Here is a 27,985-nt window from a genome sequence, read left to right as displayed (position 1 = left end):
TGGTGAAGTCCTCCCCAACGTGAGAAACCACCTGTATTACTCAGTGACACAATTTATCCCAGTATTTCTAATGAACTCAGTGTGTCTAGCAAGATTGTCTTTAGAGGTGATCATTTTAACAAAGTTAAATCTGAACAGACGATGCACATTTGCATCTTTAAACTGCATATTAGACTTTAGCTCTTGCACTTGATGCCTCTCCTTATCTTAGGAAAGTGCATTAATTCAACAGCATATCAGAAAATCAAACGACTTCACTTTCCATGAGAACTGGAGGGGTGTTTTCCCACCAGCTTTTATGTCTGGGTTCTGTACCCGGTCAATGGAGCTTGAAAGGCTTCAATGACCCTTTAGGAAACCAGACACCTAGCTCAGGAAAATGTAGATGTGCAGTTTATTGAAAAGACATCCTCTACTGATTACTGTCAGTGTGGTTACAAATGTCACCTTTGTGCAGAATCGAGATAAAAAATATCACAGAGCCACGCTGTTGTCATATGGGTTGATTAAAAAGAAAAAGTAACAACAGTGTTCAGAGTTCTCCAAGCAAAAGATAATAATTAACGTTAATAGATCACTTCAGCAAGGGACTTCTGCTCTGCCTCCACCTGGGCAGGTTTTTCAGGGTAGGGAATTCAAACACAAACCAAACCAAAGCAGCATTTCCTTTCTGGTGCAAAATATTCTATCAATTCTCCATTTCAGATCTGTTTGAAGTTCATATCATAAGGGTATTCTGCTGGAGTACGTGGTGTAGGGAAACAGCATGAAAATTGGGAGTGCAAGCATGTACCACACAAACCTACCTCCATGCCAAATGAAAAGGATGAAAGAACTATTTAGCAATATGACGAAACAGACTGTGAACACCTACACCCACTGCTGCACTCAGGGAAGCTCCATTTGACTACGTTTGTATACATAAATTCCCAGTACACAAAGAGGCCTGCACTGCAATAATGCACTTTGTTCACACATGGGCCATGACTGAGCACAAAGGCAATTCCCAATATCCAGAGAAATTTCATCAGAAGATGCATTTGCTGATTCCAATCTGTAAAAGCAGCAACAGATCAACGCAGCAGGAGGATTTCTTTGCAAAAAAAAAGAAAAGAAAAAAAAAGAAAAAAAAAGAGGACAGGCCAATTTTTAGAATGGAGAAAGAAAAAGAAAGCCTTCAAATCTTTATTCTCATTTGGAAAAGGCACAGCTCTGTCTGAATTTCTGAGAGCAGAGGGCGCCCTCTGTGATCCATAGGGAACTTCTGCACCACAATTAATGGGAACAGGTCAGCTCAGGCTGAAATTATTGTGGAGAGATGCTGAGTGAATATGAAATTTGAATCATGGCATCACTAACCTAACTCTCATCTCTCATTCAGTTTTATATCAGAAGTTTAAAAGCTGCACCATTCTCCTGTTGCTGCTAGGATAACCAGCTTTTATTACCAACACGTGAATGCTAATAACTTTAGTATCTACACAAAATGCTTGCCTTCCCATTGGATGTCTCTTTCCTTTGCAGTGGGTTTTAACTTTTCTGCCATGCCTTCAATACACCTACAATATACAGTAGTGTTCGTTCTCAGCTTAAATCCAAACATGAACTAATTTATGCCTTCTTTGGTCAGCAAGACAGTACTAATTAGTGCCAGGTTACTTCAAATTTCCTTCTCTGTTACTAAAGTTGAATTAAATTCCAGTTATGAAAATCCAAAATTTCCACCAAAAATGATCACATTTCATCCACGTTGACACAAACTCTGAAAACAAATGATCCTTCTTCCCTACCTGCACCCTTTAAAGAACAGATCCTTTGAGTTGATAGCAAAGAGCACTGTTCAAACAAAACACAACAAAACCAAATGGTGACAGAGGTGCAAAACTGTTTCAGGTACAAGCAGAACAGCCATTATGGTACAAGGCAGATTTATTTGATGGAAGCTGGAAAGTGATGAGCCACAGAGGGCTGTTTAAACCTTACCATGCATGTCAAAACTCGCACGGTGACACTTCTGCTTTCAAAGTTGAACTGAAGAAGAATGACACCATTTAAAAGTCATTAATTTTCACAGTACCTTTTTTCTACTTTGGAAATACTTAACTTTTACTACGTGGTCTAGAGAGGAATGGGATTTATCTGTTTTGGACTGATGAGCTTATAGCTAACGATGGTTATTTACAAGTGAGATGTTCCTCAGTAGCAGGTAAAAAAAAAATCCTTTTGAGTCACACATCATGGTGGTGGGTTTTCTTTTTTAATACTGCTGGTTAATAGAAATATGAAAGCATAAAACAATTACTGAAACATTTTACAACCCTGAGGTCAAGTCCCAAGAGAAAAGAAAAAAGAAGTTTGACATTATTTAGTGTTCTCCATCGCTGTATTTGCACATTGCTTATTCTTTTATTGTTTTCTCAAAGGCCTATGTACCCTGCAATTCATAATCAAACCAGAATGTGTCAATGCAACACTACAAGAATAGAAACAGCTCTGCACAAGAGACTCTCCACCTCCAAACAAAATGGTACTCAGCCCCATAATGGTCACACCGTAGGCTACTATAGTGCAAAGAAATAGGCAATCAGTAAATAAATTACAAAAATAGCAAGCTTTCCAGCTCAGGGAGAAACTTGGTCTTTCAGGTAACCTGTTTAAAACAGACTGAAAGTATCAAAGGGAAGCACTATCTTTAAACTGCATACTTGTGAGTTTTGCCTTCTCTCCAATAAACTGAAAATTGCTATTACATGCTCAAGAGATGCAACAGGGCAAAGGCAAAAATATCCAAAGGGATTGCAGTGCTGAGATACAACTAATCTCCCAGTGATAAGAGCCTACATTCAGCTCAAAGCACTCTTTCAAAAGCCCATAATTTGAGATGTGGTTGGGAACACAAGGTGGGTGACAGTAACTTTTGATGTGCACAGCAATACAAATTAGATCATCTACCAAGCATCCACGCTGTGTAAATAGGAGAGCCAATAACTCAGACAGGCAAGTCAATACAAAACAGATAATCACCACACCTTCATCTAGGAAGGTAAATGAGCCTGAGATAGTACACTGAATAAACAAGCCCACACAGCCAGTGCCCTTAGTAAGGAAAAGGCATTGTCTGCAGGACTAGCAGCTTTTAGAAAAGACACTGTCCTTTAAACAGCCAATCTCCAGATTGCAATATTAATTCTGTTCAATTCTTCCCCTTAAAAATGTAATTTCAAAAATTAAGTAAAAGTTCCCCTTAGGCTGTAGGATGCTTTGGAAAACTAATGGAGAAGTCAGTCTCACCTTCCAAAAACACTCAAATCAAACCTGAAGTTGGGGTTACTTGTCCTTGCTCTTCTTGAAGAAAGCACTTCAGTAACACAAACCAAGCTTATGTGCTAACCAAATGTAATAAAGCTCTACACAAAATATTATTCCCAGCTTGTTAACATGCAAAAAGTAGTAAACGCACTTGAATACATTCCTTAGTGTTGCACAAATTCTGTAGGTGTGCATACTTATGCAAATCAAAGCAGGAGTGAAAAGCCTCAGCAAACCTTACCCTTTAATTTCCAGACTTTTGTAACACCCACTTTCCTTTTTCGGTAAAAGATGTACTTTATAAAATCCCACATTGCAGCACTCCTAGACCAGTCTGTCAGCTTTCACTACGTCTGTCCCAGACAATGAGGAGAATCTGTTGACATTATGACAGACTGTGAAACTGGTTAGAAAGTTTAATCTTCTTCCACAGAAAGGGATTCCTAAGTTTGTTAAGTCTTGGAAGAAAAACAAAAGGGATCATTGCTATGAACTAAACACTAAAGGAAAAAAAAAGTGTTCCAAATTTCAGAATTCTGAATAGCAGCCTAATATGGTACATTTATTGAGAAGAAGATCATTTTGCAAAAACGGAATACAACTGATTTTTAGCATTTAAAAATCATTTAATAATGGGCCTGACCGTAAAATAGTGGCACAACAGAAATGTAGGGTGCAAACGTGACATGGAATGCATAGAACCTCTGGGGCGGACCAGCCACAGTAAATACAACAGTTGTCATCACGAGTGTAAATTCACTTTTGTTGGCTTTTTTTGCCTAGAAGATAAGAGAGTGTATATAAATACTGTAGAGAAAACATTTAAAAAACACATTGTTTTATTTTTCAGAAATGCTGGAAGGGGTTTCAGCTCAGTCAAAAACGAATAGGTTTGTTGGGCCAAAATTGCCCTTCCTGGTTCCTACAGTTTGCTATGCACGTTATGAAAAAAATATTAATGATTAGATGGTAGAAAATTGTGAAAAACATCAACTAAGGAACTAATTCTTGACAGACAGAGGACATAGTGTTTCAAAACACAGTGCTTAAAAGCATTAACTTCAAGGAAGTAACAGGAAGAAGAATTTCCACCATTTCTGCTGTCTTGAAGACTGAAAAAAATTACTCCCATCAGCCACAAAACCCCAGTTCATTAGTAAGCAGAATGGTATGTTAGACATCTGCCTAGAGGATCTCTGGATCTACAGTTTGGTGGGATTTAATTTAAAAAGCAGCTCAGAAGATACAAATTTTAAAGAAATGAGAACTTACAGTACGTTGCCTTGAGCATCTGTCTTCATTGAAGGTGGCAACAATGTACTAGATTGCATAATGCTGCTATACTTAGTTTTAGTTGAAGAGAAATACAAACCTGAAAAATTAATAACTACTTGATGGTTAAAACGTACATGTTTGGCATTCCAGCCCACCATCCCTGCACTACTTGTCATTTCCTCCTCATTGCCTCCCAGGATTATGGAACAGTGACATGCCTACAATTCAAAGCTTCCTATCCTACAACTGTAGAACTTAGATTTGCCAAACATGTGACTACAACTCCTAGAAATCATCCCATAATTTTATGCACAGTATATTTATGGGATGGAGCTTCCCATGGCACATACACTGCTGTCAGTGTTTTCTTAACAATGCAACTGAAACACCATTGTCTCATCCAAACTGCTCACTCTTACAATCAACCAGTCAGAAACACTGCATTTATGATTTCACTTAATTACCCTCTTCTAACTCCAGGAATTCCAAAAAGCAATCTGAAGAGCAGCATTTGATAGGATCCCCAGCTTAAAATCATACCATGAAAAGCCATTAAAACAGGCTCTCCTACATAAAGATGCTTGGTTGACTTGAAATACTCCCTCTCCAGCCCATTTCACAGCTGACTCCAGTTGAATTTAATGAAATCTGAGGAGGGAGAATACAGTATCTCAACATCCTTCTCCATAAACTCTTAACAGAAACCGTGGAAAGGGAAACTTAAGGTAGAAAAACAAAACAAAACAAAAAAAAACCCCACCAACCTACTAAAATAAATTACATAAAGTTCTGAAATCAACATCACTTTTGAGGCAACCTTTCCAGAGACCTCTTGGATTCCTTTCTTCTCTGAAGCACCTTTTGTTGTTTTAAGTTGTACGGTTGTAAGAATAACTTTAACTATAGAAGCTATATGCATCTTTTAAGAATCACATTTTGATGATTATAAAAATTTATCTATTATACAACATAGGTCCAGCTACACTGAAAAAATTACACCGCTTATTGAAATACATTTCATTTTAGAAACTGACTACTAAATAGGTCTATACAAAAAACTCTAAAATAATTTCTGTAGTAAAATAAAGAGTGTGTTAGGAGAGCTACACAAACAAGAAATTTTTTTGTCTTTCTTTATAATGCTCAAATATATCGTGATACGTGGCTGGATCACTCCATAGCCGGCACCAAAAGCTGAAAAGAATCCATTACGATACACAGTGATACAATTAATGCTCTGTATTAATCTCACAGCCTTTCCGATTAGTACAAAGAAAACCAGGCCTCTCTCCTCTTTGAGGAGAAGTCCAGGATATAAAAGCAAGCATACCTCATCAGCTGATATGAAATTATAAAATTCCACAAGTCTCAGTATCCGAAATTTATAAAAGTCACCAGGAAAACACAAGCAAATTGGGGTTAAGTCCTTTTGGTTCCCAGGTTCAAATGAGCACTGCTGATCCAAAACAGGATTTCCTTGTTTGCTAAATGATTCAAAGGAAAAATCGGGACCATCTGCTGGGGGCTATGAGAGAGACGAAAGTCCTCATCAACTAACCCTCTGCACTTCCATGAGGGCATGTTTCCATGTGCATAAAATGGGAAAATAGCTGGCAGGAAGCAAGGATGTTAGTGGTGCTGTGCTGAACTGTTTTTTTCTGCCAGGTGTCGCAAAAAGCTGTCCTCACTCTGACCCCTGTGATTTAAAGGCTCACTCTTAAAAAGAGCAGGAGGAGGGGGTAAATGGGGAACGGGGGGAACTGGAAGATGATGTGGATGGTGAGGATGAGGATGTAGGTGAAGATGTGAATACGGATGGGGAATGGGACGTGGAGGAAGTGTGCTCACTGGGTTCAGGTTGATTGGTGGGGTTGGGGCGGTGGGTGTGTTCACTACAGCAGGAACTGTGGTGGCAGAAGTTGTGGACAGTGGGATCTGGACAGCAGATGACACATTAACAGGGCTGGTAACACGGAAGCACTTCTCCTTGTGTGCCTTGAGCATGTTGGAGAAGCGAAATCGCTGGCCACACACATCACATGGGTAGGGCTTCTCCCCTGTGTGAGTTCGGCGATGTCTCTTCATGTTTGGGCGGCTGGTGAAGCTTTTCCCACAGATTTCACAGATAAAGGGCTTCTCTCCTGACAAACAGGGATATGGCAGTTGGTTAGACACTGAACATTTGCCTACACTTACTTCAGCATGCTTATACAAATTGTAGACTACAAAAGCTATTCTGACTGCTACCTTCAGCAAACAGATTCATCTGTTTCACAGAAGCCCCCAGTCTTTATGATACCCTCTCTCACCTTTGGATTATGATGGCCCAAGAGAGTCGTCCATAAGGCCTAACCTCTCAGTTCCCCAGGCAGTGAATCACAGGTTTATAAACGCTTCTTATCATTTAACAGGAAGCTATCCTATTACCATCTCTTTTCTGATTTTCTGTGTTGGGTCACAGCTTTGATCCCAAGTTCCAAGGGAGGGAATACAGGCAAAAGAGTAGGAATGTTTCTGTCCTGCAGGCACCTGTACTTTTCTCTGCTAAGTTCTTACCAGTGTGTGTCTTCATGTGCTCATCGAAGTACTGTTTCATATTGAAGTCTTTGCCACACCACTGGCACATGAACTGTTTGTGCCCGATGTGGATGCTCATGTGGGAACGCAGCTGATACTTGTACTGAAACCTCTCATCACAGTTCTGCAACAGAAGGACAGCAATCCAGATATTTCAGGCATCACACATCAGAAAGCAAGGCAATCAAAGGATAGCGCTCAAACATACTAAGTGAAGGAGGAAAGAATTCATCAATTAGCACAAATGCAGACCCTCATGTCCTACAAATGTTACTTAATGACAGAAGAATCTGGCCTGTACTAAAAGGTCTGCTGCCACAGCAGTCTTAGCAAGAAGCACGGAATGCTTTATTTGACATAGCTATTGGTAAAACTCTGGGAGAGACATAGTTATGGCACAGTTATGGCAACAGAAAAGTGCTTCTGTTCACTTAATATACCAGTTGGAGATTCTGAAGCTTTGCCAGCGTAGCTGTTGGATTACAGCATGCCTCCACTAGAGGACTCTGCTCACACAGCAAAACCAAAAGCAGTGCACTAAGGCTTGCGTTTCAGAAAGACAGATCGGTTTCCCAGCCATTATTTATTGGCATGAAGTAATTTGTTTTCCTACAAGGTCTGTGTGGCTGCAGTACTGCCATTACTATTTCACATGCTGCTGGAGTTTTTCTCCACTTTGTAGACAAGGCGAGGCACTGGACCTGACCTGGAAGCAGGAAGTGCTCTGCACCAGGGCCTGCCTCCATCATGTGATATCCACAAGCATCCCCATCACATGATCGAGACATTATCTGCACTAGACATATGACTGGCTAAGTCTATCCCATACAGACCTCCTTCCTGGGGTCAGGCAAAGAACTACAAATTACAAATACACATGAATGCATTACTGAGATCCTCCCTACTTCCAACTGGCGTTCAAATCCTGCTGTAGTATTTCTGTAGTGTTCTTGTTGAGAAAAACACGACAGCCAACCTTAAAAGCAAACCAAATACCTCTCAGTTTGAATTGCTGTTAGATGTGCTCTGCCTGCTCCCAAATGGAGAATAATTTCCCCCAAATTCTTGTGAAACTGCACCTCGTTTACAAGTCAGTCAGTTCTATTTTCACCCACCGACAGTGTTATTAATCTTACGTCTTAAGCCACCACATCTAAAAATACTCATATTTACAGGCTCACCTCACATCTGAAAGGCTTCTCTCCAGAATGCTGTAGGGAATGTACCTTGAGAGACATACTGCGTTTGAATGATTTCCCACAGGTTTCACATGTAAAAGGCATGTCCTTTGTGTGTGCTGCAACACAATAGTACGTTACAGATGGTCACTAAAATGCAAACAGTTCTTGAATCAAATTTCTTCTCCAGCACTGAGCAGGAAGATGATTAGTATTACACAGCTTACAAGAACATATACATATGCTACGTTACATTTTTTGATGTTAATATTACAGACTTGACCTTTTAGCTATGGATAATGCTTGGACAACTGAATTTGCCTTATTTTTTGTCTCCCCCAGACAATTTTGAATGACAAACAACGAAGACATTTTGGGGTAGAACCAACAGAAGCACTGATCAATAACTCACCAACCATATGTTTCCGCACATGGGCCATGGTGTAGAACTTCTTTTCACAAATCTCACAAGAGAATTTCTTTTCTGCGTATCCATGGACAATCTTGATATGCTCATGGAGGGACCAGAGTTTCTTGAAAGACTTATTACAGGAAACACACTGAATGAATAGGATAAATACAAGGAAGTTTACATTAGAAAGATTCAACTTGCAGAGTTAAACCATGTGTCTTCCTCTCATGTCGCAAAAGGAAACCCCAAAGAAGGCAAAATGCTGTGTACTGCCTCAGACTGCACTTCAGAATGCTTTCACTGTTTCACAGCTGAAACAAATGCACTAAGAAAAGCCTGCAATTTTAATTAAGCAGGATTAGAGAGGGTGTTAACACACTGCATTTTGGTGCTAGCCAAAGACGATGACAGCCTCGGTGCTTATTTCCAAAACACATACATAGCTGGATGCAGCCTCCAGGGAACAAAGCTGCACGCCCTAACAGAGACTACAACTTCACAGGCCCTGATGCTGCTGGTAATCTAAACCCCAAAATGGGAAGAAGCCAACAAAGGTGAAGGGACCTACCATCATCCAGCTATTAAGCCTTTCTGTCCACTTAACCTGGCTTTGGGAGCACTGTGACTCCTGAGATTGCAGATCTACTAACCCTTGAACTAGTCAAAGCACTCTCAGTCTTTTAGCTCTTTACAGAAGACACTTCCATCTTGCAATTATTCATCATGCAAAGAACCTGGCACACAGTTGGTACAGCATGTTGTCATTGCCATGTGTTACATTCTAACTCTTCACTTAGACACCTCAGTAGTGCTGAAGGTCTAAAATGACTACATGCAAACAGTATTTTAAATCTCTTCCCATAACTACTGTGAAACATCCATTAAGTCTGTGATGAGCAGGATGAACAGGCTTTTTTTATATGTGTTTTCTTCCCAACGGTTCTTGCTAAAGACTTCATAAAAATCCTTGCACAATTCTGAAAATTCCATAATAATCTGAGTTTTGAAACTTGACAGCAGCCATACATATGAGGATACCAAGTCAGTTTCATCTTTCAAGTGAAGAAGGAAGGAACTGTAGTTTGCTGGCTTTGATAGCTGTTGGGGTGTTCAGGGTTTCCAGTACATCAATTACCCTTCTCCCCCAAAGCTGGAACAGCTGAATGCTCTGCACTGAAGAACTAACAAATATCATGCCTTCTGTCAGCTTGAGGTGTTTCTTCTCTGCATCAAGCAAGTAATGCTGCTTCCACGGTACTCGAATCTCTGTAGGCCTGGAGAATCTGGTACAACACTCACCATGCTGACTGCAAGGAGATCCTTTACCTCAGAAAGTATCTACTTGGAGGCATGTCAGGAACAAAGTGCAGTGCAGGGGAGCTGGGGGGAGAACACAGAGTGGAACCGGACCCTAGAGAGCAAAGTAATGCTAAGAAATGATGAAAAAGCCTTTAAGGTTAAATGAGACCTTGAAGCTGTCAATCTACAATTTCACTGATGACCAGCAGCAATTCAGACCACTAACATTGGCATCTACTACACAGACTCTAAGATGACAGTGAAAATTCTGGGAAGGTGCTCAGTTTGAAAGGATAAAAACAGAAATTATCTGAAAAAAAACAAAAAGACATATTCCATCACTTAGATGAAAACTACAGGGAACAGTCAGTCATATTCATCACCTCTTACATAATGTAGCCATTTGCATTTAGATAATTGTATCTCCCTTGACATATTAAACCCTACATTAATGTAACACTTTCACATCCCTTTACTCCTTTTGCCAAGTGTAATAAAAACAAATTTGCAGGCAGCTGTGAAACGCATTCCAAATGTTAAGCCTAACAAAAATAACTGCTGAATATATACTTATAGCAAAATTGTGAAGATGTGTAGCAGTGCCTCCCCCACTAGGAATAACTAGGAAGCTTCCTGGAGCTGATTCTTCTGGCACTGGATATAGAACAATTTCTACAACTTCTTTTTCTATTCCTTTGGACAAAGGAATATGCAACCCCTCAAAGGCCCATGGTTGCATGGATTATGAGATGCTTCTCTGTTCTATGCTACACATTCAAACTACTCATGAATTCTTGTTTAAAATCAAAAGATTTTATGCTGTGAATGAGCCATCTGGATGATGGAGTATTCCTGCACCTTAAGTGCCCTGTGCCATACAAAACTTCGCAACAGTTTATTTCAAAAATTCCAAGAGCATACTGAGATATCTATGCATTTTACTAACTGTGCTCAAGACTCATTATATTATATATTCTTTCCTTCAGTCTTCCTCCTATGAGCTGAAACATAAGGAAAAATAGCACAGAGTTATACAGATCTGCATTTGAGTCGTAGAGCAAAGAGAAATTGCAACAAGTATTTCAACCCGTCTCCTACACAGTGGGAACTGAATAACAATTCAGTTTAGCACTTCAGCAAATAAACAAACTAAAAATGTTTTTGGTAAAACTCACTGGACAGACAAAAAAAACCTTGTTGCCCTACAGACTCCAGACATTTCAGCTGCACAGAAACTGAACCCAAGCTGCTTCACCCTGGCAGTGGAAGAATTTCAACTAGGCAACACCACGCCAAGTTTAACAAGGCAAAAAAGCACGTTCAAATCGCCAGATAAAACAACACTGCCCCCAGTTACATGAGAACACAGATGCCTATGAGCAAAGTACAAACCACAGATGAATAAGAAACTAAAACTCTTTCCACAACTTTAACTTTAAAATGGTTCTATTACAACACAGGCTTCCATTGTTGTATAAAATTATATGCTGCAAATCTTCTGGTGAGTAAGACTAGACATCTTTGTATTATCAGTAAGATTTACTTGCACTGAGAACAGGGCAGGCTCATGAACAGGTTTACTCACTGAATTCATGCATTTCCCTGTGAATACATGAGCTATATGCAATGCTGTAAGTTACTTATATATGATTATCTCAGTAGGATTTAAAGAAGTTACATTTTAACACAACTCCAAATCCTGACTTTGCTAGTTTCTTTCTCACCTGCTTGCCTCTCCAGTTTTGTAAAGCTTTCTGCTTATAATACCACTTATATAATTTCATTCTCCCCTGAAACCTTAGCTTCTAAACTTGAAAGCTAGTGATAGCTGCAGGTGCTCAGCACCTGAAGAAGTTGGCTCTACTCTGTCAAATGCACTTGTTTCCAGGCCAGTTACTCTAGAGTTTGACATTTGTTAAAGTGGCTTTGCATTTTCCCCAACATACAGTTAAATACTAGAGTAACTCTGCTAAATCAGACGACGCTTGCACACTTTGTTCCCTACCATTTACTTCTTTTGGAAGACACCAAGTGTTGATAAGCAGAGACAAGGCCTTGGTCAGAACCTGGTCTGCACAAAAGATTTCCCCCTCTGAAGTGTCCGCTAGCTGTATCCAGGGCACGACAGAAGGTATGGAAATCTGGCAAGCAGGTGAGCAAACCTACCTGGATATTTTTTTCACAGTCTGTTTGCTGGTGAAGGGACAGCTCACTTTCTAGAACAAATTTCTTCCCACATTTGTCGCAGATCTGCATGCGCCTGTGAGTGACGTTCATGTGCTTCTCCAGGTACCAGCGTGTGTTAAACACCCTGGGGCACTTCTCACAGGTTAAAGTCTCCTTCTCTTCACACTTTGATTTCTGCACAGGTGCCTTGGGCTCCTTTGCAGCTTTCTTCTTACGCTTGGGGGGCTCCACACTCTTTCTACGACCCCTTGTAGTTCTGGGTGATGGGGAAGTTGTGGCTGCTGCAGCAGATGCAGCTCTCCTTGTTCTCCTTTGTGCAACACTAACTTTTTCCACTCTTTTCTCTTTTTTCTTCTGCCTCTCATTTTCCTCATAATCATTACTGTCTTCAGTGGCCTCTTCCCCACTGTCACCCTCCTCTTCCTCACTGCTGGTCTTAAGAACAGCAGTCTCTTTGGACTGGGAGGGGACACCCTTCTCCCCTTTTGATACATTTAATGTTTGGTTGTTAAGGTTTACCTCTACTATAATCTGCTCCCTTTTGTAAGTCACTTCATCTTCCTCCTCTTCCTCCTCCTCAGAGTCGTCAGAGTTTTCTCTATCTTCTTTCACAGCCCGGACTTCTCCTACTGATCTGTTCTCCCTGAAATACGGCTGCTCCTCTCTTTCATGGAGATGTGGTTTGCTCATTTTGCTGTCCACCAACACTGGGTAAGGACTTCCTGACTCTCTCTTGTATACTTTGGTGGACAGATCGAGTTCCTGGCTGGCACCATGATAAAATGTGGGTGGCACTTGACCACGGCGACTGTCCTCTTGCGCCATACCTGCTACATGCACAGCACAGTTTTCAACCAACTGTTGGCAAGAATTGGCTGTTTGATTCATCTGGGGGGGCCTGATTCATTAAGCACCTTTAATCCCAGAAAACCAAGCAAGCAGCTTTAAATCAGGATGGGTTCTCATGACCGATGCCTGTTCCATCTACACAGAAGGAACAAACCAGGATTCTCTGCTGATGTTTAGCACGGATGTGTAGGTCACAGAACTCTGATATTATGGCAAGAGCAGAGCAGTAGTAATTATTCTTCTGAAGAAAGTTGCCAACGAACTGTTGAACATTTTATCTATAAGAGACAACAGAGAAGATAAGGTCAATTAAAAAAAAAAAAATCACTAAAATATTCACCAAATTCTTTTGAGTTTGTACAACTGAGGTAAAGCCCAGCGTATACCATCTATGAGCTGTATCTCTTGCAGGGGGGGGGACTGCCCTACAGCATTATCTCAAGCAAATGTGGGAGTCAGGCACAAATACACACACACACCTTCATGTGAGCCAGAACTAGAACTAGACTTGTGAGGATCTGAAATCAAAGCACACTATTAATTTCTAGATGAATGCTCTCCACCTGCCAAAGACCACGACCACTGCCTCAAAGCTGAGTCAATACGCTGACCTGTGTTTCTGCTGGACACTCTGGAGGACTGATGGTCCCAAGACAATGCACTATTCTACATGCCTCTTCATCAAAAGAGGTGTACACCTACATAGAAACACCTCTTCTTCATCAGAACCTCCACTGGAAAGCCCATTCTTACCCAGAAAGTGAGCATATAAAGTTTTTATACCAAACAACATTCCATTAGTGTAGATACGCATGAAGAATTTCAATGGAAACATTTTCAACTGGCAGCACTGACTCAGGTTAAGAACAGTGTGTCCCCTACTTGTTTCCACCTCAGAAATCCCTCACAACCTCTTGATTTAAGATACCTTATTCTTTTGTCTCACTCTCCCTTCCCCCAGCTATTTATTCCTCACTGCAGTAGCCAAGTGATATTACATTTGCCCATCTAAATTTCAGTTATGTTATCCAAGTTGGAATTTGACCAGGACACCATTACTTCCTCTTGCAAAAATTATCACGTGATCCCTAATGAATACAAGTAATCAAGCTCTCTCATTTATTTTTTACCAGGACAATTACATTTTAGTAGCACAGTAGTAACAATACCAAGCCAAGATTGTTGGTTGTATGGATCAAGTCAGAAATACATCAGGGCTGCTCACGCAAACAGGACTTGAAACTACAGGATGCAGAGGTTAATGAAGGAGAGACTGGGAGAGATCCCACGAGGAGATCATCACTTATGTTTTCTTTTAGGGACCTTCTCTAAGTATGAAGAAAACAGAATTCCCGTTATCAGGGCCTGAAAATCTCACTGAGTTTCATGTTAGAAACTTCAGGCAGCAGACAGGAATAAAACATTTACACTTGCAGACTCGTACTCTGATTTTTATTATTCTTGGTGCAGTAATGAAAAACAATCAATCTGAAGCACTAATACAGACATGAATTTTTATGATAAATTTCCTTCCACTTCATTCTCAGTTACCCACCACACAACAAATGCAGTAACTTCCTTCCAAACATGTTTTCACACAATTTTTTTATATATTGCACTTTTAAGCTTGCTGCTCCAACAAAAATTTCCCCCTTCAAAATGAATTTAACTGAACAGGAAATAAACCTACCAATGGTCTCAGTTGTTCAAATAATAAAAAACACTGAACCTTGCCCTAATCTTTGTGAAATAACACACTAGGGAAAGTGACTTACCAACAAGCAGTTACTTGATTACAAGCCTGCAGCTAGTTAAAAAGACTCCTGAACAGCTCTCACTATTTCCAAATGCACTCAGCAAGAACCCTGCAGGCAGACTCACAAGCACCCCAGCAGCAGGGTCTGCTCCTGATGCTCCTGCTCTCCCCTGCCCAGCAGGCTCCCAGTTGCAGCTTCCCAGCTGCAGAGGTGAGGGAGGAGGAGGAGAGCCAAGCCCAGCTGGGCCAGGAAATACGTGGAGATGGGGCTGTTAACTTTGGCTTGTGATCACAAGTAACGTTTGGATGGAAATGCTAGTAAATAACCAAATAAGCTGGCTGTGATTGCAAGCCAGAATTAACAATCCTATACCCAGGAAGGAGCTTAAAAGCAGTGGGCACGATGCAATCCACTGTTCAGCTTTTCTCTGACAACATTTAATAAATTATTCAGCTGCTCCCAAAAAATCACTATGTTGCATAGAAAACCACACCTGATTACTTCCTGGGCACATTAAGCATTTCTCACAAACTGCAGGAAGAGTTTGGGAAGGCTACCCAATTCTGCTGCTACACAGCCAGAAAAAGCAAAATCTCATAGTGAGAAGGAAGCTTTAACTTCAACCTCCCCCCATTAATGCTGAAATATTTGTCTGCCATCATTTCATCTGTGCCCATTTATGGCACATTCAATACAATACACCACTTTGTATGAACACGTTACCACTTCAAAAAACAGCTTTAAAAGAAGGGCAGATTACGAGTTATCAAAGCTTCTGGGTCTGAAAACCACTTCAGCCTGCAGGCACCTTAACCTACTTTCGCTTTCAGTGCACTGCTTGCCACCCTCGAGGGACCCACAACTTTCGAACAAAATTATTTAGCAGCCAAACAGCTGGTAAAGCAAAGCCCTCCTCATACATCAAACACAAACAATGCACTGTTGGGCAGCTGACAGTTCTGAGAGGCAGCAGTTCAAATACCGTGAAAAAATCCTGCAACAGAACTTGTTTTTTTGTTTTGTTTTTTTTTTTTTTTTCTAATCCCAAACATAAGAAACCTTACAGGGGGAATCCATTTCGTTTTCAAAGCTGCTGAACAGCTTGGGCTCACCGAATGAATTTCAGCCATACTACAAATGAGAGCAAAGAACATTCTCATTAAAACATAGATGGGATCATAGAATCATAGAATGGCCTGGGTTGCAAAGAACAACAAGGATCATCTGGTTCCAACCCCCTGCTATGTGCAGGGTCACCAACCAGCAGACCAGGCTGCCCAGAGCCACATCCAGCCTGGCCTTGAATGCCTGCAGGGATGGGGCATCCACAACCTCCTTGGGCAACCTGTTCCAGTGCCTCACCACCCTCAATCTAAAGCTTCAAAGTTGCTTTTTGGAGATTCAAGACATTAAAACAAACAAACAAAAAAAAGGAATGACCATTATGAGCACAGAACAAACTCAGGAGGCGCATGCAATGTTTGGTAATCGAAGATTGCATGAGAAATGTTTGCAAGCCTACCAATATCAAAGCTCACACCCAGAAAGAAAGCACACATACACACACATATACACACACATACACACGGGTGGAGGAAGCACTGTGTCTGTGGGAATAACACTTCACATAACGCTTCTGCTGCTTCTGAAGAAAAACACATTTCTTCATGCTCTCTGGACTAAAAATAGACCAGTTTCTAACAGAGAACACTGCCTGCCTCAACTTTGACTCAGCTGATGCCTTGAAATCAGTAAAGACCAAGTTCAATATTCAGAGGGGTTAATGAACTTAAATTACATGTCCTTTAGGGCAAAGGGAGGCCTCTGAAAGCAGCCAGCTTGAAGTCTGGGTATCTCAGATTTTAGTCTGATGTGCATTCAGGTTGTGTGATTTGTGTGCTGGCAAGCATCCACCAAAAGCAGACAGTGATGTAAAGAGAAATTACTGCTCATCCACCCTTTCTAAGTCAGTCAAGTGGTAGCACAGCCATTCTTGCATATCAAGGCTCCCTGGAAGCTCCTGACCCCTGCGTGGCCTACAGCTGTTTGCCTGAGGTCAGAAATAGGCTGCCAGCTCCACAGATGTACACTGAACTACTCATTCTTTCTGTCTGCACTGTTTCTGCTGGCTCCCAGAAGGGGGATGGAAAGGCTCTTTGGGGCACCCCACAACCAGCAACGATCCACTCTTTTAAGTACCAGTTTCACTGCTGCCCACCAAGTTATCAGTATTATATCTGAAAACTGGCAGACATAGGGCTAATTTATTTTGCTGCAGGTTGGCAAATCTAGGAGAAGTAATGCAGGCACATGGAGTGATGCATATACATGTAAAGATAGCACTGCATTGACTTATTACTTAGTTAACACCTGGAGGCTTCCCCACTCTTCCCAGATAGCTGTAAGGGCCAGAAAATCACTTCAAAAGATAGAAATCTATCCTTCAATTTACAAACCAACGTCATTCTGTGTCTGCATTAACAGTCTGAAGGTGTAAAAGATCCTGGATGTCCTTTGGTTGGTTGGAAGCTACGATCCAGCAGCACCATTGCAGCCTGGGGCAGCCAATGTTGCACACAGTCTGCAAGCACTGAAACAACCATGTGTATAAAATAAATCACTTATATTATACAAGATAATGTGCCAATTTCAAACTAGTCAAGTATTTGTTGAAGAAACTATTCTTGGAAGAGGTGCAAGGCAGCAATAGCAGGTTGGGGGGATTAAATGAACACAGCCCCAACATTATGCCATGCTGGGGATGTGTCACATGCTGACCACCACCCAAATTTCTAACTGAAACTAGAGAATCTGCTTCTCTGCTTCCTGTGGCTGTGTGTTAATTCAACAGGTAGGAATGCCCAGGACAGCTAAAAACTGAATTAAGAATACAGCAGAATAGCTCAACCCTTTCAAAATGGGAGAATTTTAAGTAAGAACATTTCCACACCTATTAATGACCTCATTTGGGCATAGAAGAAGTATGAGGATTGTTTTAAGACAGCATTAGTTGTGTTCAGTTTGAAAGGTAAGTGTAAATGTAGAAGTAAACCAGAGGTGATTTTCTGCTCAGCTTCTGTAAATATTTGTAGTAATCAGTGTTACCCATTAATCAATTTAATGCCACAAATTTCATCAGATGGCAAGACAGAGATACAAGAAAACGCATCAGCAAAATGAGTTTCTCTCTGAATTCTGAGTAGCACATTAACAAGAAATGACTATGGATGCAATGCTGAAGTAAAGGCTAGGAGTAAAATGCTCCTTGCACATTTCAATACATCAGCAATATCTCAGAGCACATGAAAAAAAAAAAAACTGCAATACAGCCACACAGTTTGAAGAACAGGTGCACGAAACAGAGCAGTGCACAGGCACAGCAATTCCCAGTTAATGGTAAAACACATCTGGTACAAGTTACATCGTGTCAGCAGAGGGTAATCAGGACTATAGGACAAGAGGGAATTATTTACATCGTCGTACAATCGCTCCTTTCTTGTGCATCTCAGCTGCTTTATATAAAAAAAATAAAAAGGAAACGTTCTTTACTTGTAAATCCTATCTCAAGACAGCACAGTGCTGCTGTTTCTACTCTGCCTTTGCCCACCTGAATTCAGAATAAAAGAAGAAATGCAACTGTCGGTTGCACCATCAGTGATACCCACCTAAGAGATGGCACCTGCCAACAGGTTTGAGACTGAGGAAAAGCTACAAAGGAAAGCAGAGATGAGCAATCCTTTCTGCTGAATCAGAACGTTAATTCTGCACTTTGGGATATATGGCTTAACGTGGAGAGAGGATGTTTGGAAGCAGCGTTCAAAAAGGAACTGCTGAGACTGTACTGTGAAAACAAAAATCATAACTCTCTTCACTTGAAGCAGATTTTCCCATCAACTCGTATGTAAGCTGAGATACAAAACATGTGCAGCACCGTGGTTTGCATTTTGGTGAAATTAAAGCTGTTCAGACATCATTAAAAAAAAAAAAAAAAAGAATCCAACAAAACACAACAGTGCTGGCAGTAACTGGAAATATTGCAGGGAGTCTTGGCAAGGAAACAAAAGACTGGAGAGTGAGTAAATAGTGCCCAGCTCTCCAAGCAGAGGTTGGGCACAAGTATGCTTGGCAGGATGGTATATGAAAGGCAGAGATGAAATACAACATCCAGTCTCATCTCCCACTTTTTGTTTTCTTTTCCCCAACTGTTCCTAAAATAATCTGTGATAGGTATCTCGCTAACTCAGCAGGCAACATATTTTCACTGTATGGAGCTGTCTTTTTACCTCTAAATATTTAACAACCTAATGGAAAAAAAAGAGGCAGTGTCTTTCCAATCTGAGGGAAATGCCTCCCATAATTCTATAATATCCCACAGTTAAAACACAACAGCGAGGATAAAAAACCTCCAGAATTATTCTGTTTCTGAAGATGAAATACTTTGGCTGTATCTAGAAATGTGCTTTGAAGGACAAAGGCTTTCGAAACCAGCGATTTTCACAATCTAGAATATTTTCAAGCATTATCTGCACAGAAAATAGTTGAAGAATTTGCCACTTCAGAACTCAGCAGCATTATAATTCCTCAGATTTTGCCACAAGCTGAAGGCTTTCTGCTGGGAAGGAACTACTTTGAAATAAATAGCCATGGATCTCAACATTGTTATCCTGAAAGATGTTCTGTAAAGCACAACCTACGTAAAAATTAAAAGCCTTAGCACTTCCTGCTGTCTTTAATATATCAAAATTAAACACTTATGGTAAGGAACTTCCTTGTATTCAAATCTATTCTGAGCAGTTTTATTTCTTTCAATGCAAAAAACAGAAAGCGAGATAAAAACAAAACCAGGTAGTTACTTAACCGTAGTCATTCACGTATACATGCCTAGCTTTCATGCTAATCACATTTCTGTAATAACTGTAATTATGGAAAGATTATCTGTCCTTTTGAATGTGTATATTCCTCAAAGTATGTGCCCAAATCCCCAGAACTGCCATGATACTGAAAGGCAATTGTTTCAGCCATTAGTCTGTCCTTTGTTCCAAACCACTCAGTTTTTGGCCTGGTTTTCTTCTTGTTCAGTAGCAGGATTCCTTTCTGCTTCAGAAATTCTCCCTTCCTCATTATCTGTTTGCATATCTTGAAAACTAATAAAAACTCCACGAACGTTTTAAACTGTTCATTTATTTTCGCAGATGCCCAGTGATGATATTACTTATTAAACAACACCGACAAGACTGCAAATTAATTGCCCTAACAATATAGGCTACACAGACTGGCATACGAAGTCTAATCCTCAAGATCTGTACTTTTTTTCCCCTAAGTTAACATTTTTCCTCCCAGAGGGTGAGGAGTGACAGAAGTGGCAGTAGATGTGCAGCTGTGCCTTTCAATGGAGATCAGTGGAGTGAACTTAAAAAAATATAATAGTAAACAGTCTGTCCACAAAGCAAAGTTGACAAGTATATCTTCCATCTGGACATATATTCTAAAGGAAAGGTGTTCTTCTTCAGTTTAAACTAACAGCAATAACTTGGTGAGAAATAATAAACCTTAAGGGATACCTGCACTCAGAATTAAACCCAGAACAGCTGTAACTCATAGCTTAGCGAGCCCTACAGGAGACATTTGCAGTGTGCAGAATGGAGAAGGCCATCCGCCTTCAACGGAACCGTTCTGTATGAAGCACATGAAAGCTCACAGACAGGTTCACTAACACTGCTGTTTGCCAACACGTTTTCTGTTCATCAGTCCATGCTGCACATCGCAGCACATCACGTCCTCCTGCATCATTCATCTTTCAGGGGAATGTTTAAAATGATTCCACCCCAGCTGGAAGCGTGATGTTACAATACACACTTTACAGAATCCCTGTTTAATTTACATTTATTAAAAAAAAAAGAAAAAACGAAAAAAAAAGAAGGAAAGCTTCACTTGCAGTCCACCAAAAATCTGCTAGATATTTTTGGCTGAGAGTTGTATGTGATGGGGAATAAAGGTTTCAACAGCAAAACCTTTAGCTTTGTGAAAGTATGAATTCGTTTTGTTCTTCTCACACCAGTGAAACATAAAAGTAAGATTTAAATCCTCTGTGTTCCCATTTTCTAACTTCCAGCAGCATTTTAACTACTGAATTGCCAAACACTACTCGAAGCTACTCTATTTGACCTCATACTTCATGCAGAGAAGTGTGTTCATGCAAGCAAAACGACCAGAACTGCCGTCCTGGAATGATTGCTGTGACATTTAGACAAGCTAGGGTAGACAAAAAAAATATGTCAGTATTAGAACTATACCACTGTATGTGCTTCTCCTTGCACAATGTCACAGTGTTCCTCTAAACACTGACTAACTGTTTGATACTGTATCTTATATTACCAATTACTGTCTTGTTTTGGGCTACTGAATCTGCTGAAACACGGTGCACTGTTTTAGATGCACAATGTAAATGTTTGGAAAACATACAGTCTTGCTTTTAAAATATTTATGTTACTTCAAGTACATTTAGCAACACACAATTTTATCAGTGTTCAACAAATGCTAACTGGGGAACAGAAATTCCTACTTGCATAAGCTCTACCTCTGCGAGCAGAAATGACATTAAGTGCTAAAGTTACCAGAGTTGGACATGGAGATAGAAAGCCTTCAACAAGCCTAGATTCACCTGAAGGTGTGATGGAAACACACAGTGCACCAAGAAGAACTCCATTTCAAGCTTCACATTTGGCAGGTGCAGCTCTCAAACATAAGTACTCCCTCCACTGATACAGCAGCTTTGCTTCCCAGTTCTTCCTCCACTTCCTTCTTCAGCCACCTACACCTTATCTCCACTCTGTGATAAATTTCCTTCTGGGTGAAGTGAGGACAATAATCAACTTAAGGTCAAAGTTACTTGGTTATTTTAATCTGATCTAAGTCTGTGTGACGGCCAGAGGAGACAGCACACTCTTTGCAGTTCTGTGCCAGCAGTGGCATTTTTATGGCTGCACAGAGAGATGTCTTGGGAAATCAGTCCAAAACATCATCATTCCTTGGGATTTGTTTTCAGCTGGACCAGTGAACCAGCTCACTCTGCACACACATGAATGCTACCATCTACTGCAAGATTTTGCTTCCTGAAACCACCCACTTGTTCCATAGGTGTGATCTGGCTTTCAATGCCCATAAAACAGCAAAGTAAGAAAACTAGAGGCACCACAACAACCTCAGGATGATGCTTAATAATTTATGCTGAAAAAATAATGCTTTTTCAAGAGCCTGTAGCAAACAGGACTTCTTTTCCAATGACTTTAGCCCTTGTGTAGCTCAAATTCTCACTTAAAAATGAATTCCAAGGCCTAGTGATGACAGGTTCACCAACAGAGATGCTGCCTTTACAGGAGCTAACAAGTTTCAGGGTGGTAACAATTAGAAGGGGCAGTAGAAAACACTGCAGTAAAGAAAGACAAGGAGAGCAGACACCAAACATGGGCACAGAAGATACAGAGTGAGTTTAGAATGATACAACTAGAAGCAAAGTGCAACAAGGTATGTGTTAAATGCCAGGAGAAAAGATGCCATTAAATTCAGTGCTTAGGTTTTCTCAGACTTTTAAACTGCAGAGTGCTGTATCACTCCAATAGATTTTGCCTGCAGTTAGGAAGTGTGAAATGAATGATTCAAGATATGCATGTTACAATAAAGCTAACTAGAGCTCCCCAGCAAACATATTTACTACTACATGACGTGGGTGATAAAGATGCACAAGGACACATTTCTGTCCCTGCTGAAGCCTTCTGAAATCACATCTCTGCATCACAACGTGTATTTTTGTGTCACTGATGTCACAGTGCACGTCATACCTCTTCCAACTTAAGTCCCTCAAAGTGATGTGCAGCCAAAATGTGAGATCTAAATGCAGAGTGTGTGATTTAACAGAGAAGGGATAGAACTTACTGCAGTGAGAAAGCATACGAAGATAAGGAATGGCAATATATCTGACCCCATAATTTCTATGAGAAATGCCTCAAATTTGCTAGCCTGTGAGGGAAAAAAATAATGAAAAATTATGAGAATGAAGAAAAGAGCTCCATCACTGTATGAAACAGTACAGTAGAAAGGACAGAACCAGAAAACCTATACAAGTGTGACTAGAAGAGCTGTTTCTTTAAAACATATACAGCTAAGAAGATCTCCATCAGTCAGAAATCATAAACACTGTTCAGCCAGTGTCCAAAAACATTAGTGCTAGTACCTACTACACATTAGGAGAAGCCTTATCCCTGCCATCACAGAATGGCCTGGGTTGAAAAGGACCACAAGGATCACCTGGTTCCAACCCCCTGCTGTGTGCGGCGTCACCAACCAGCAGCCCAGGCTGCCCAGAGCCACATCCAGCCTGGCCTTGAATGCCTGCAGGGATGGGGCATCCACAACCTCCTTGGGCAACCTGTTCCAGTGCCTCACCACCCTCTGGCTGAAAAACTTCCACCTAATATCCAACCTAAACCTCCCCTGTCTCAGTTTAAAACCATTCCCCCTTGTCCTATCACTATCCACCCTCATAAACAGCCATTCCCCTCCTGTTTATACGCTCCCTTCAAGTACTGGAAGGCCACAATGAGGTCTCCCTGCAGCCTTCTCTTCTAAAGAAGCCCATTTCCCTCAACCTTTCCTCATAGAAGAGGTGCTCCAGCCCTCTGATCATCAGATACCAGACACCAACAGCAACCAGGCCTTCAGTTAGAAATAGCTGCCTTCTACACCACAGTACACACTTATCACCATACGTAATTTGTATACACCCAGCACAGCTAAGAAATATTCTATAAATCCCCTTCCATCCCATTAGAACTAACAAAGTCGTCACGACTTCCAAAGAACTGTAAAGCTGAGAACAGATTTCCAGACCTCCATCAGACTTGTCAGCCACAGGAAAAGCAGTTCTGGTCCACATTCTGCACCTGCAAGATTCAACTGTGCTCCAACTCAAATATTTGCAACTTTCTGTGTACCAAATTCCCACCAAAGAATGCACATCGATCAATGGATGCTTGTCTGCAGATTCCCAACTGTAAAACTTTCTGCTTGTAAAAATAAATAAAATTAGGAAAGCTTCACAAGATTTACTTCTACACTACCCTACCAGGCCATCTGATTGCACAGTGGCACCACAAATATATATCTAAAATTCCAGCTGAAAAGCTTTCTGCTTGGTAATATTTAGTACCCGAGAAAGGATGGGATTGGCTTAACAGCTTTTGTCTCAAATGTCTCGATGTGGATCCTAGCAGTGATCTACCAGCTAGCAGGCCAGCTCTCTATTTCCATATTACATTTCTAAAATCACTTTTCCACGAAAAGAATCGGGTTTCAAAACTTAGATATACACAACGAGAGCATATAAGTGCTGGGAGCTGCTTAGCATAGCAAAACGTTTCTCTTGAGTGAAAACTACCAGTCTGAAACCTCCTCAGGGAAGGGTGTCTTAAAGTGTCAAGGAAACTCATGCAAGCTGCTTGCCTTAATGAGTTTAAGCTGCTGGCACCAGAGCTACTGCCAAAGTTTCACTCCCCATGCAATTGTTTTGCAGGAGGGAGGAGCAATTAAAAAAAAAAAATCATCAATTTAAATTCACTCAGAAAACTAAGTATTTGCAAAAGTAATTGGGAAATTATGTACTGGAAGTTTAGGTTATAGGTATGTTTTAAGTGAACTCGGAAAGTCTGTCCCTTGTGCTTCTAATAGTTACAGGACCACCATCAGTTTTAATTCAGAGCTATAAGCACAGTGCACCCACTTTCTGAAACACTGAAATGAAGATCCTTCAAAAACCTGAGAGATGATATGATTTTATTCACATATTTTTTTATTCTAAGGGTGTTCAAGCGATCTGTAACTTCAAGGCCAAATCATGCCTTTTGTTAAAATGTTCTGAAAGGCATCAAATGGTAACTTCTACACAAAACATCCCTATATGGTAACAGACAATAGTTCTTTGGATACAATAAAAGAAATACTGCAGAGTTTTTAAATTTGTAAGCCTAGCATTTACAGTGGAGATATTGAAGTTGGGCTTTTCAATCCACAAAAACAACAGGTTAAAATCTACAAACCCTTATGGAAAACATTGAAATAATTCAGCCATGCTTCCTCAGCTTGAAGAAGCTCAAAATATTATAGGGCAATGTCAATTGCAGACAGCATCTGCTACATTGATTTGCATTAATACTGAAAGTGCATGATAATAAAATGACTTCCACATAAGAATCCACAGTTTTTCTGCTTGCTGTGGGGGTCTCATCCTTCCCTGTACTATGAGATTCTGAAAAGACAGATAGCAAAGACAAAGCAAAACATAAAGTAAGAATGCTTAAAGGAACTGTTCACTCTTAAAATTTGCTTAATCTTCCATTTAGAAGGCAAAATCTTGCTGAAGGGGCTGTTTTTCTGCAGAATACATTCAAAGATCAGCTGTTACATACTGCAGGAATTTAACCAACAAAGAGAAGGTTATAAAACATCTTAATACAACAATAATCCACAGCATCAGGCTGAGGAGAACACATCAATCTTCTCAGTGGGTTCGCACTTTCTTCCAATTGTCTTTTTGTTTATGGAGTTAGAAAGAAGTTTATTCTTTGATAATGTTACGTTGTGCCACAGAAATAGGTCACGGATGACATGTAGTTTTGTAATCACTGTAAATATGCATATGTGCATCTCAGATATGCTGTTGGTACACCACTCTGCCATTAGGCACTGAGAAATACAGCACATGGTATCAAGACTGGAAGATGCAATCTTGTTTACTGAAAATATGGATTGAATGCAGTTGTCAACACTCAAAGGTCTCTTCGTAAGTAGTTCCTACAGGGATACCTTAAGCTCTAGGTTGGACTGCATGAGACAACTTCCAACCTCTAAGCAGTTCTTTGTGCACACAACAACTTCTTATCTTTAGATGAAATTGCACCTCTCAGTCTGAAATCTTCACGTTGTATTATTTTAGCAACGAGAGCAAAACCACAACATCCCAGTACCCTGCGCTCACAGGAGAACCTCACAGCTCTTTAAATTTAGCTCCTGTATACAACTAAACATTCATACCAAACTGCTAAAGAAATGAGGCTCCAAAAAATATCAGCCAAAGGTTTTCTGGAACAGTATTAAGAAATAATATGATCAACAATGTCCTTTAAGACAAATTAGTAAGTTTCTAATGACAAAATCTCTTTGATCACATAAATATGTGGAAGTTTGTTTCTTTATAAATGCTTTATAAACGAATGCTAAGCCACAAAATATTTTATCTTACCAAGTATCTGATCTATTACTACAACTAGATGCTGAAGTTCCCATGAATGCTAAACTCACCAAACACTGGATAGCATTATAAATAAAACCTCGAGTCTCAGGCAGACTATTACATGTAATTGCTTGGTTAGAAAAACAAAAAGCCTTCACGATTCGGCATTCCTCTTTCAAACACCAACTCACTGAAAGCGCTTTCAAAATCTCTATCCTTCAACTATAAATTTACACTGAGTTTCTATCTCAGCTTTATTATCAGTATCTACATTTGAGTGTTGGCTGCCTGGGGCAAGGACTGAGTTCGTACAGCACGCCAATCATACTGCAAAGTACTGGATTCATCTCTATAAAGCAAAAAGAATGCAGGTGGAAAGAGAGAGAAGAGATACCAATGATAGCAGCAAGTCCACGTAAAGGAAATAAATTATATGCAATAGTTCCCTTCTACCTAAGATTTTAAAACTGGTGTTTTTAGCCACGTAAGTTGCATAGACTTCTGCAACCATAGCACGCACGTTGTCCAGCTATTCCAACAGAAGGAGGGCACAACTCCTGCAGGTGAAGCTGCAGCCAGCGCAGTGACAGAGCAACCTGCACCTCCACAAATCGCTGCTCGCACCACAGCTCCTGCATTCAGTCCATACTCATTCCTACCACCGTTCTCTTGCTTCACACCGCATCCACCACCGCCAACACAGCGTGTGCCAGTTGCCATCCCCAGAACAATACACAGCTCCCCTGAAAAGACAAATCTCACGTTCCTCACACGTTTTCTGCGTACAGCACTTCCTCCTCCTTTCCCTTCCATCACTTCCACGGCACGGCGTGACAAAACTCAGCGACAACAACAGAACGCACCATTAAAAGAGAAACACGCCTCGAAGAATCCGTTCTTCACACTTGCGAGCCAAAAAAAAAAAAAAAAAAAGCTAAAAAGCAAACCAAAAAAGCGCGGCGACGCGCATCCTACAACCGACATCCCGAGAGCAGCGGGGAGAGGAAAAACACCACAGCAAAGAGCTGAGGGAGAAGAAAACCTTCCGTTTTCTCCCTACCTGCACCTACACAACAGCGGGCTTCCGCAGGAGCCGCCTCCTCACCTGACACCTCCAGGAAGGAGCGCGTTTCATCGCGATCAGAATCACAGCGGTGGGGGGCACACAAAGCCGGTTTTAGGGGCTGCCATCTCCCCTCCCTCCCCCCCCCCGCCCCTCCCAGCAGGTGGCAGCCCCCCAACCCCCCGCAATTCTTCACCCCTTCCCCCCCGCCTCTCACCGGTCCCTCAGGCGGTTCAGCCCCGCTCCCTCCGCCCCCCACCCGCGGTCGGGCCTAGCGCTGCCGCCAGGCCTGAGAGAAGGGGGAAGGGGAGCCGGGCCGGCCGGGCGGCCCGCATTCACTCACTCACTCCCTCACTCACTCACCCAGGCCGATCCCCTCAGGGCCGCCCCCGCCGCCTTCCATGCCGGGCGGCGAGAGGAGGAGGGGGGCACGGGCGAGGCGGCGGAGGGCGGGTGGAGGAGGCGAGGCGAGGCGAGGCGAGGCGAAGCGGGAGGGCGGAGGGCAGGGCGGCCGGGGCCGGCCCTCCCTCTCCTCCTTCCCTCCCCTCCCCTCCCCTCCGCTCGGCCCCCCTCAGCCGCCTCCGAGACGTTCCGAGCGATCGCCGCCTTCGGGCTGAGGGTTCGGCTTTACGCCGAAGGACGCGCTTCCCGCTCGGACTCGGCGGCTCGCCGTTCCTCTCCTCCTCCTCCTCCGCCGCCGCCGCCGCAGCGCTACGTGGCCGCCCGCAGCCAGTCTCGCGACTCCGCCGCGCGCACGCGCGGGCACGCGCCGAGGAGGTGGTTGCCGCGGGGGCG

General features: G+C 41.6%; 1 protein-coding gene across 2 annotated transcripts; it reads right to left on the bottom strand.

Annotated features, from left to right (window-relative positions):
* Positions 1-361: 361 nt before the first annotated feature.
* Positions 362-27,969, bottom strand: ZNF652 (zinc finger protein 652). 2 transcript variants are annotated; one of them, XM_090125110.1, is made up of 7 exons: positions 27,554-27,969; positions 26,991-27,031; positions 12,217-13,364; positions 8,752-8,899; positions 8,343-8,458; positions 7,141-7,285; positions 362-6,725 (listed from the first exon to the last, which is right to left on the bottom strand). In XM_090125110.1, exons 3-7 carry the CDS (start codon positions 13,123-13,125, stop codon positions 6,214-6,216), a joined length of 1,830 nt encoding a protein of 609 aa, XP_089981236.1. In that variant the 5' UTR covers positions 13,126-13,364; positions 26,991-27,031; positions 27,554-27,969; the 3' UTR covers positions 362-6,213. The 2 variants fall into 2 exon arrangements, with proteins under 2 accessions (XP_089981236.1, XP_031456670.1); XM_031600810.2 differs by lacking the exon at positions 26,991-27,031.
* Between the last annotated feature and the right edge of the window lie 16 nt (positions 27,970-27,985).

The sequence above is a fragment of the Phasianus colchicus genome, chromosome 26 (genome assembly GCF_987193195.1).
Source record: "Phasianus colchicus chromosome 26, bPhaCol1.hap1.1, whole genome shotgun sequence".
NCBI classification, from domain to species: Eukaryota; Metazoa; Chordata; class Aves; order Galliformes; family Phasianidae; genus Phasianus; species Phasianus colchicus.
This window is presented reverse-complemented; position numbering and strand designations above follow the sequence as displayed.

Bases quoted from the DNA above. Each gene is read 5' to 3' on its own strand.
- ZNF652 (XM_090125110.1), bottom strand. From the start codon at position 13,125: ATGAATCAAACAGCCAATTCTTGCCAACAGTTGGTTGAAAACTGTGCT. The intron at 8,900-12,216 runs GTAGGTTTGCTC...CTATTCATTCAG, and splicing joins ACTGTGAAAAAAATATCCAG to TGTGTTTCCTGTAATAAGTC. The intron at 6,726-7,140 runs GTAAGAACTTAG...CCTGTTTGTCAG, and splicing joins GCACATGAAGACACACACTG to GAGAGAAGCCCTTTATCTGT.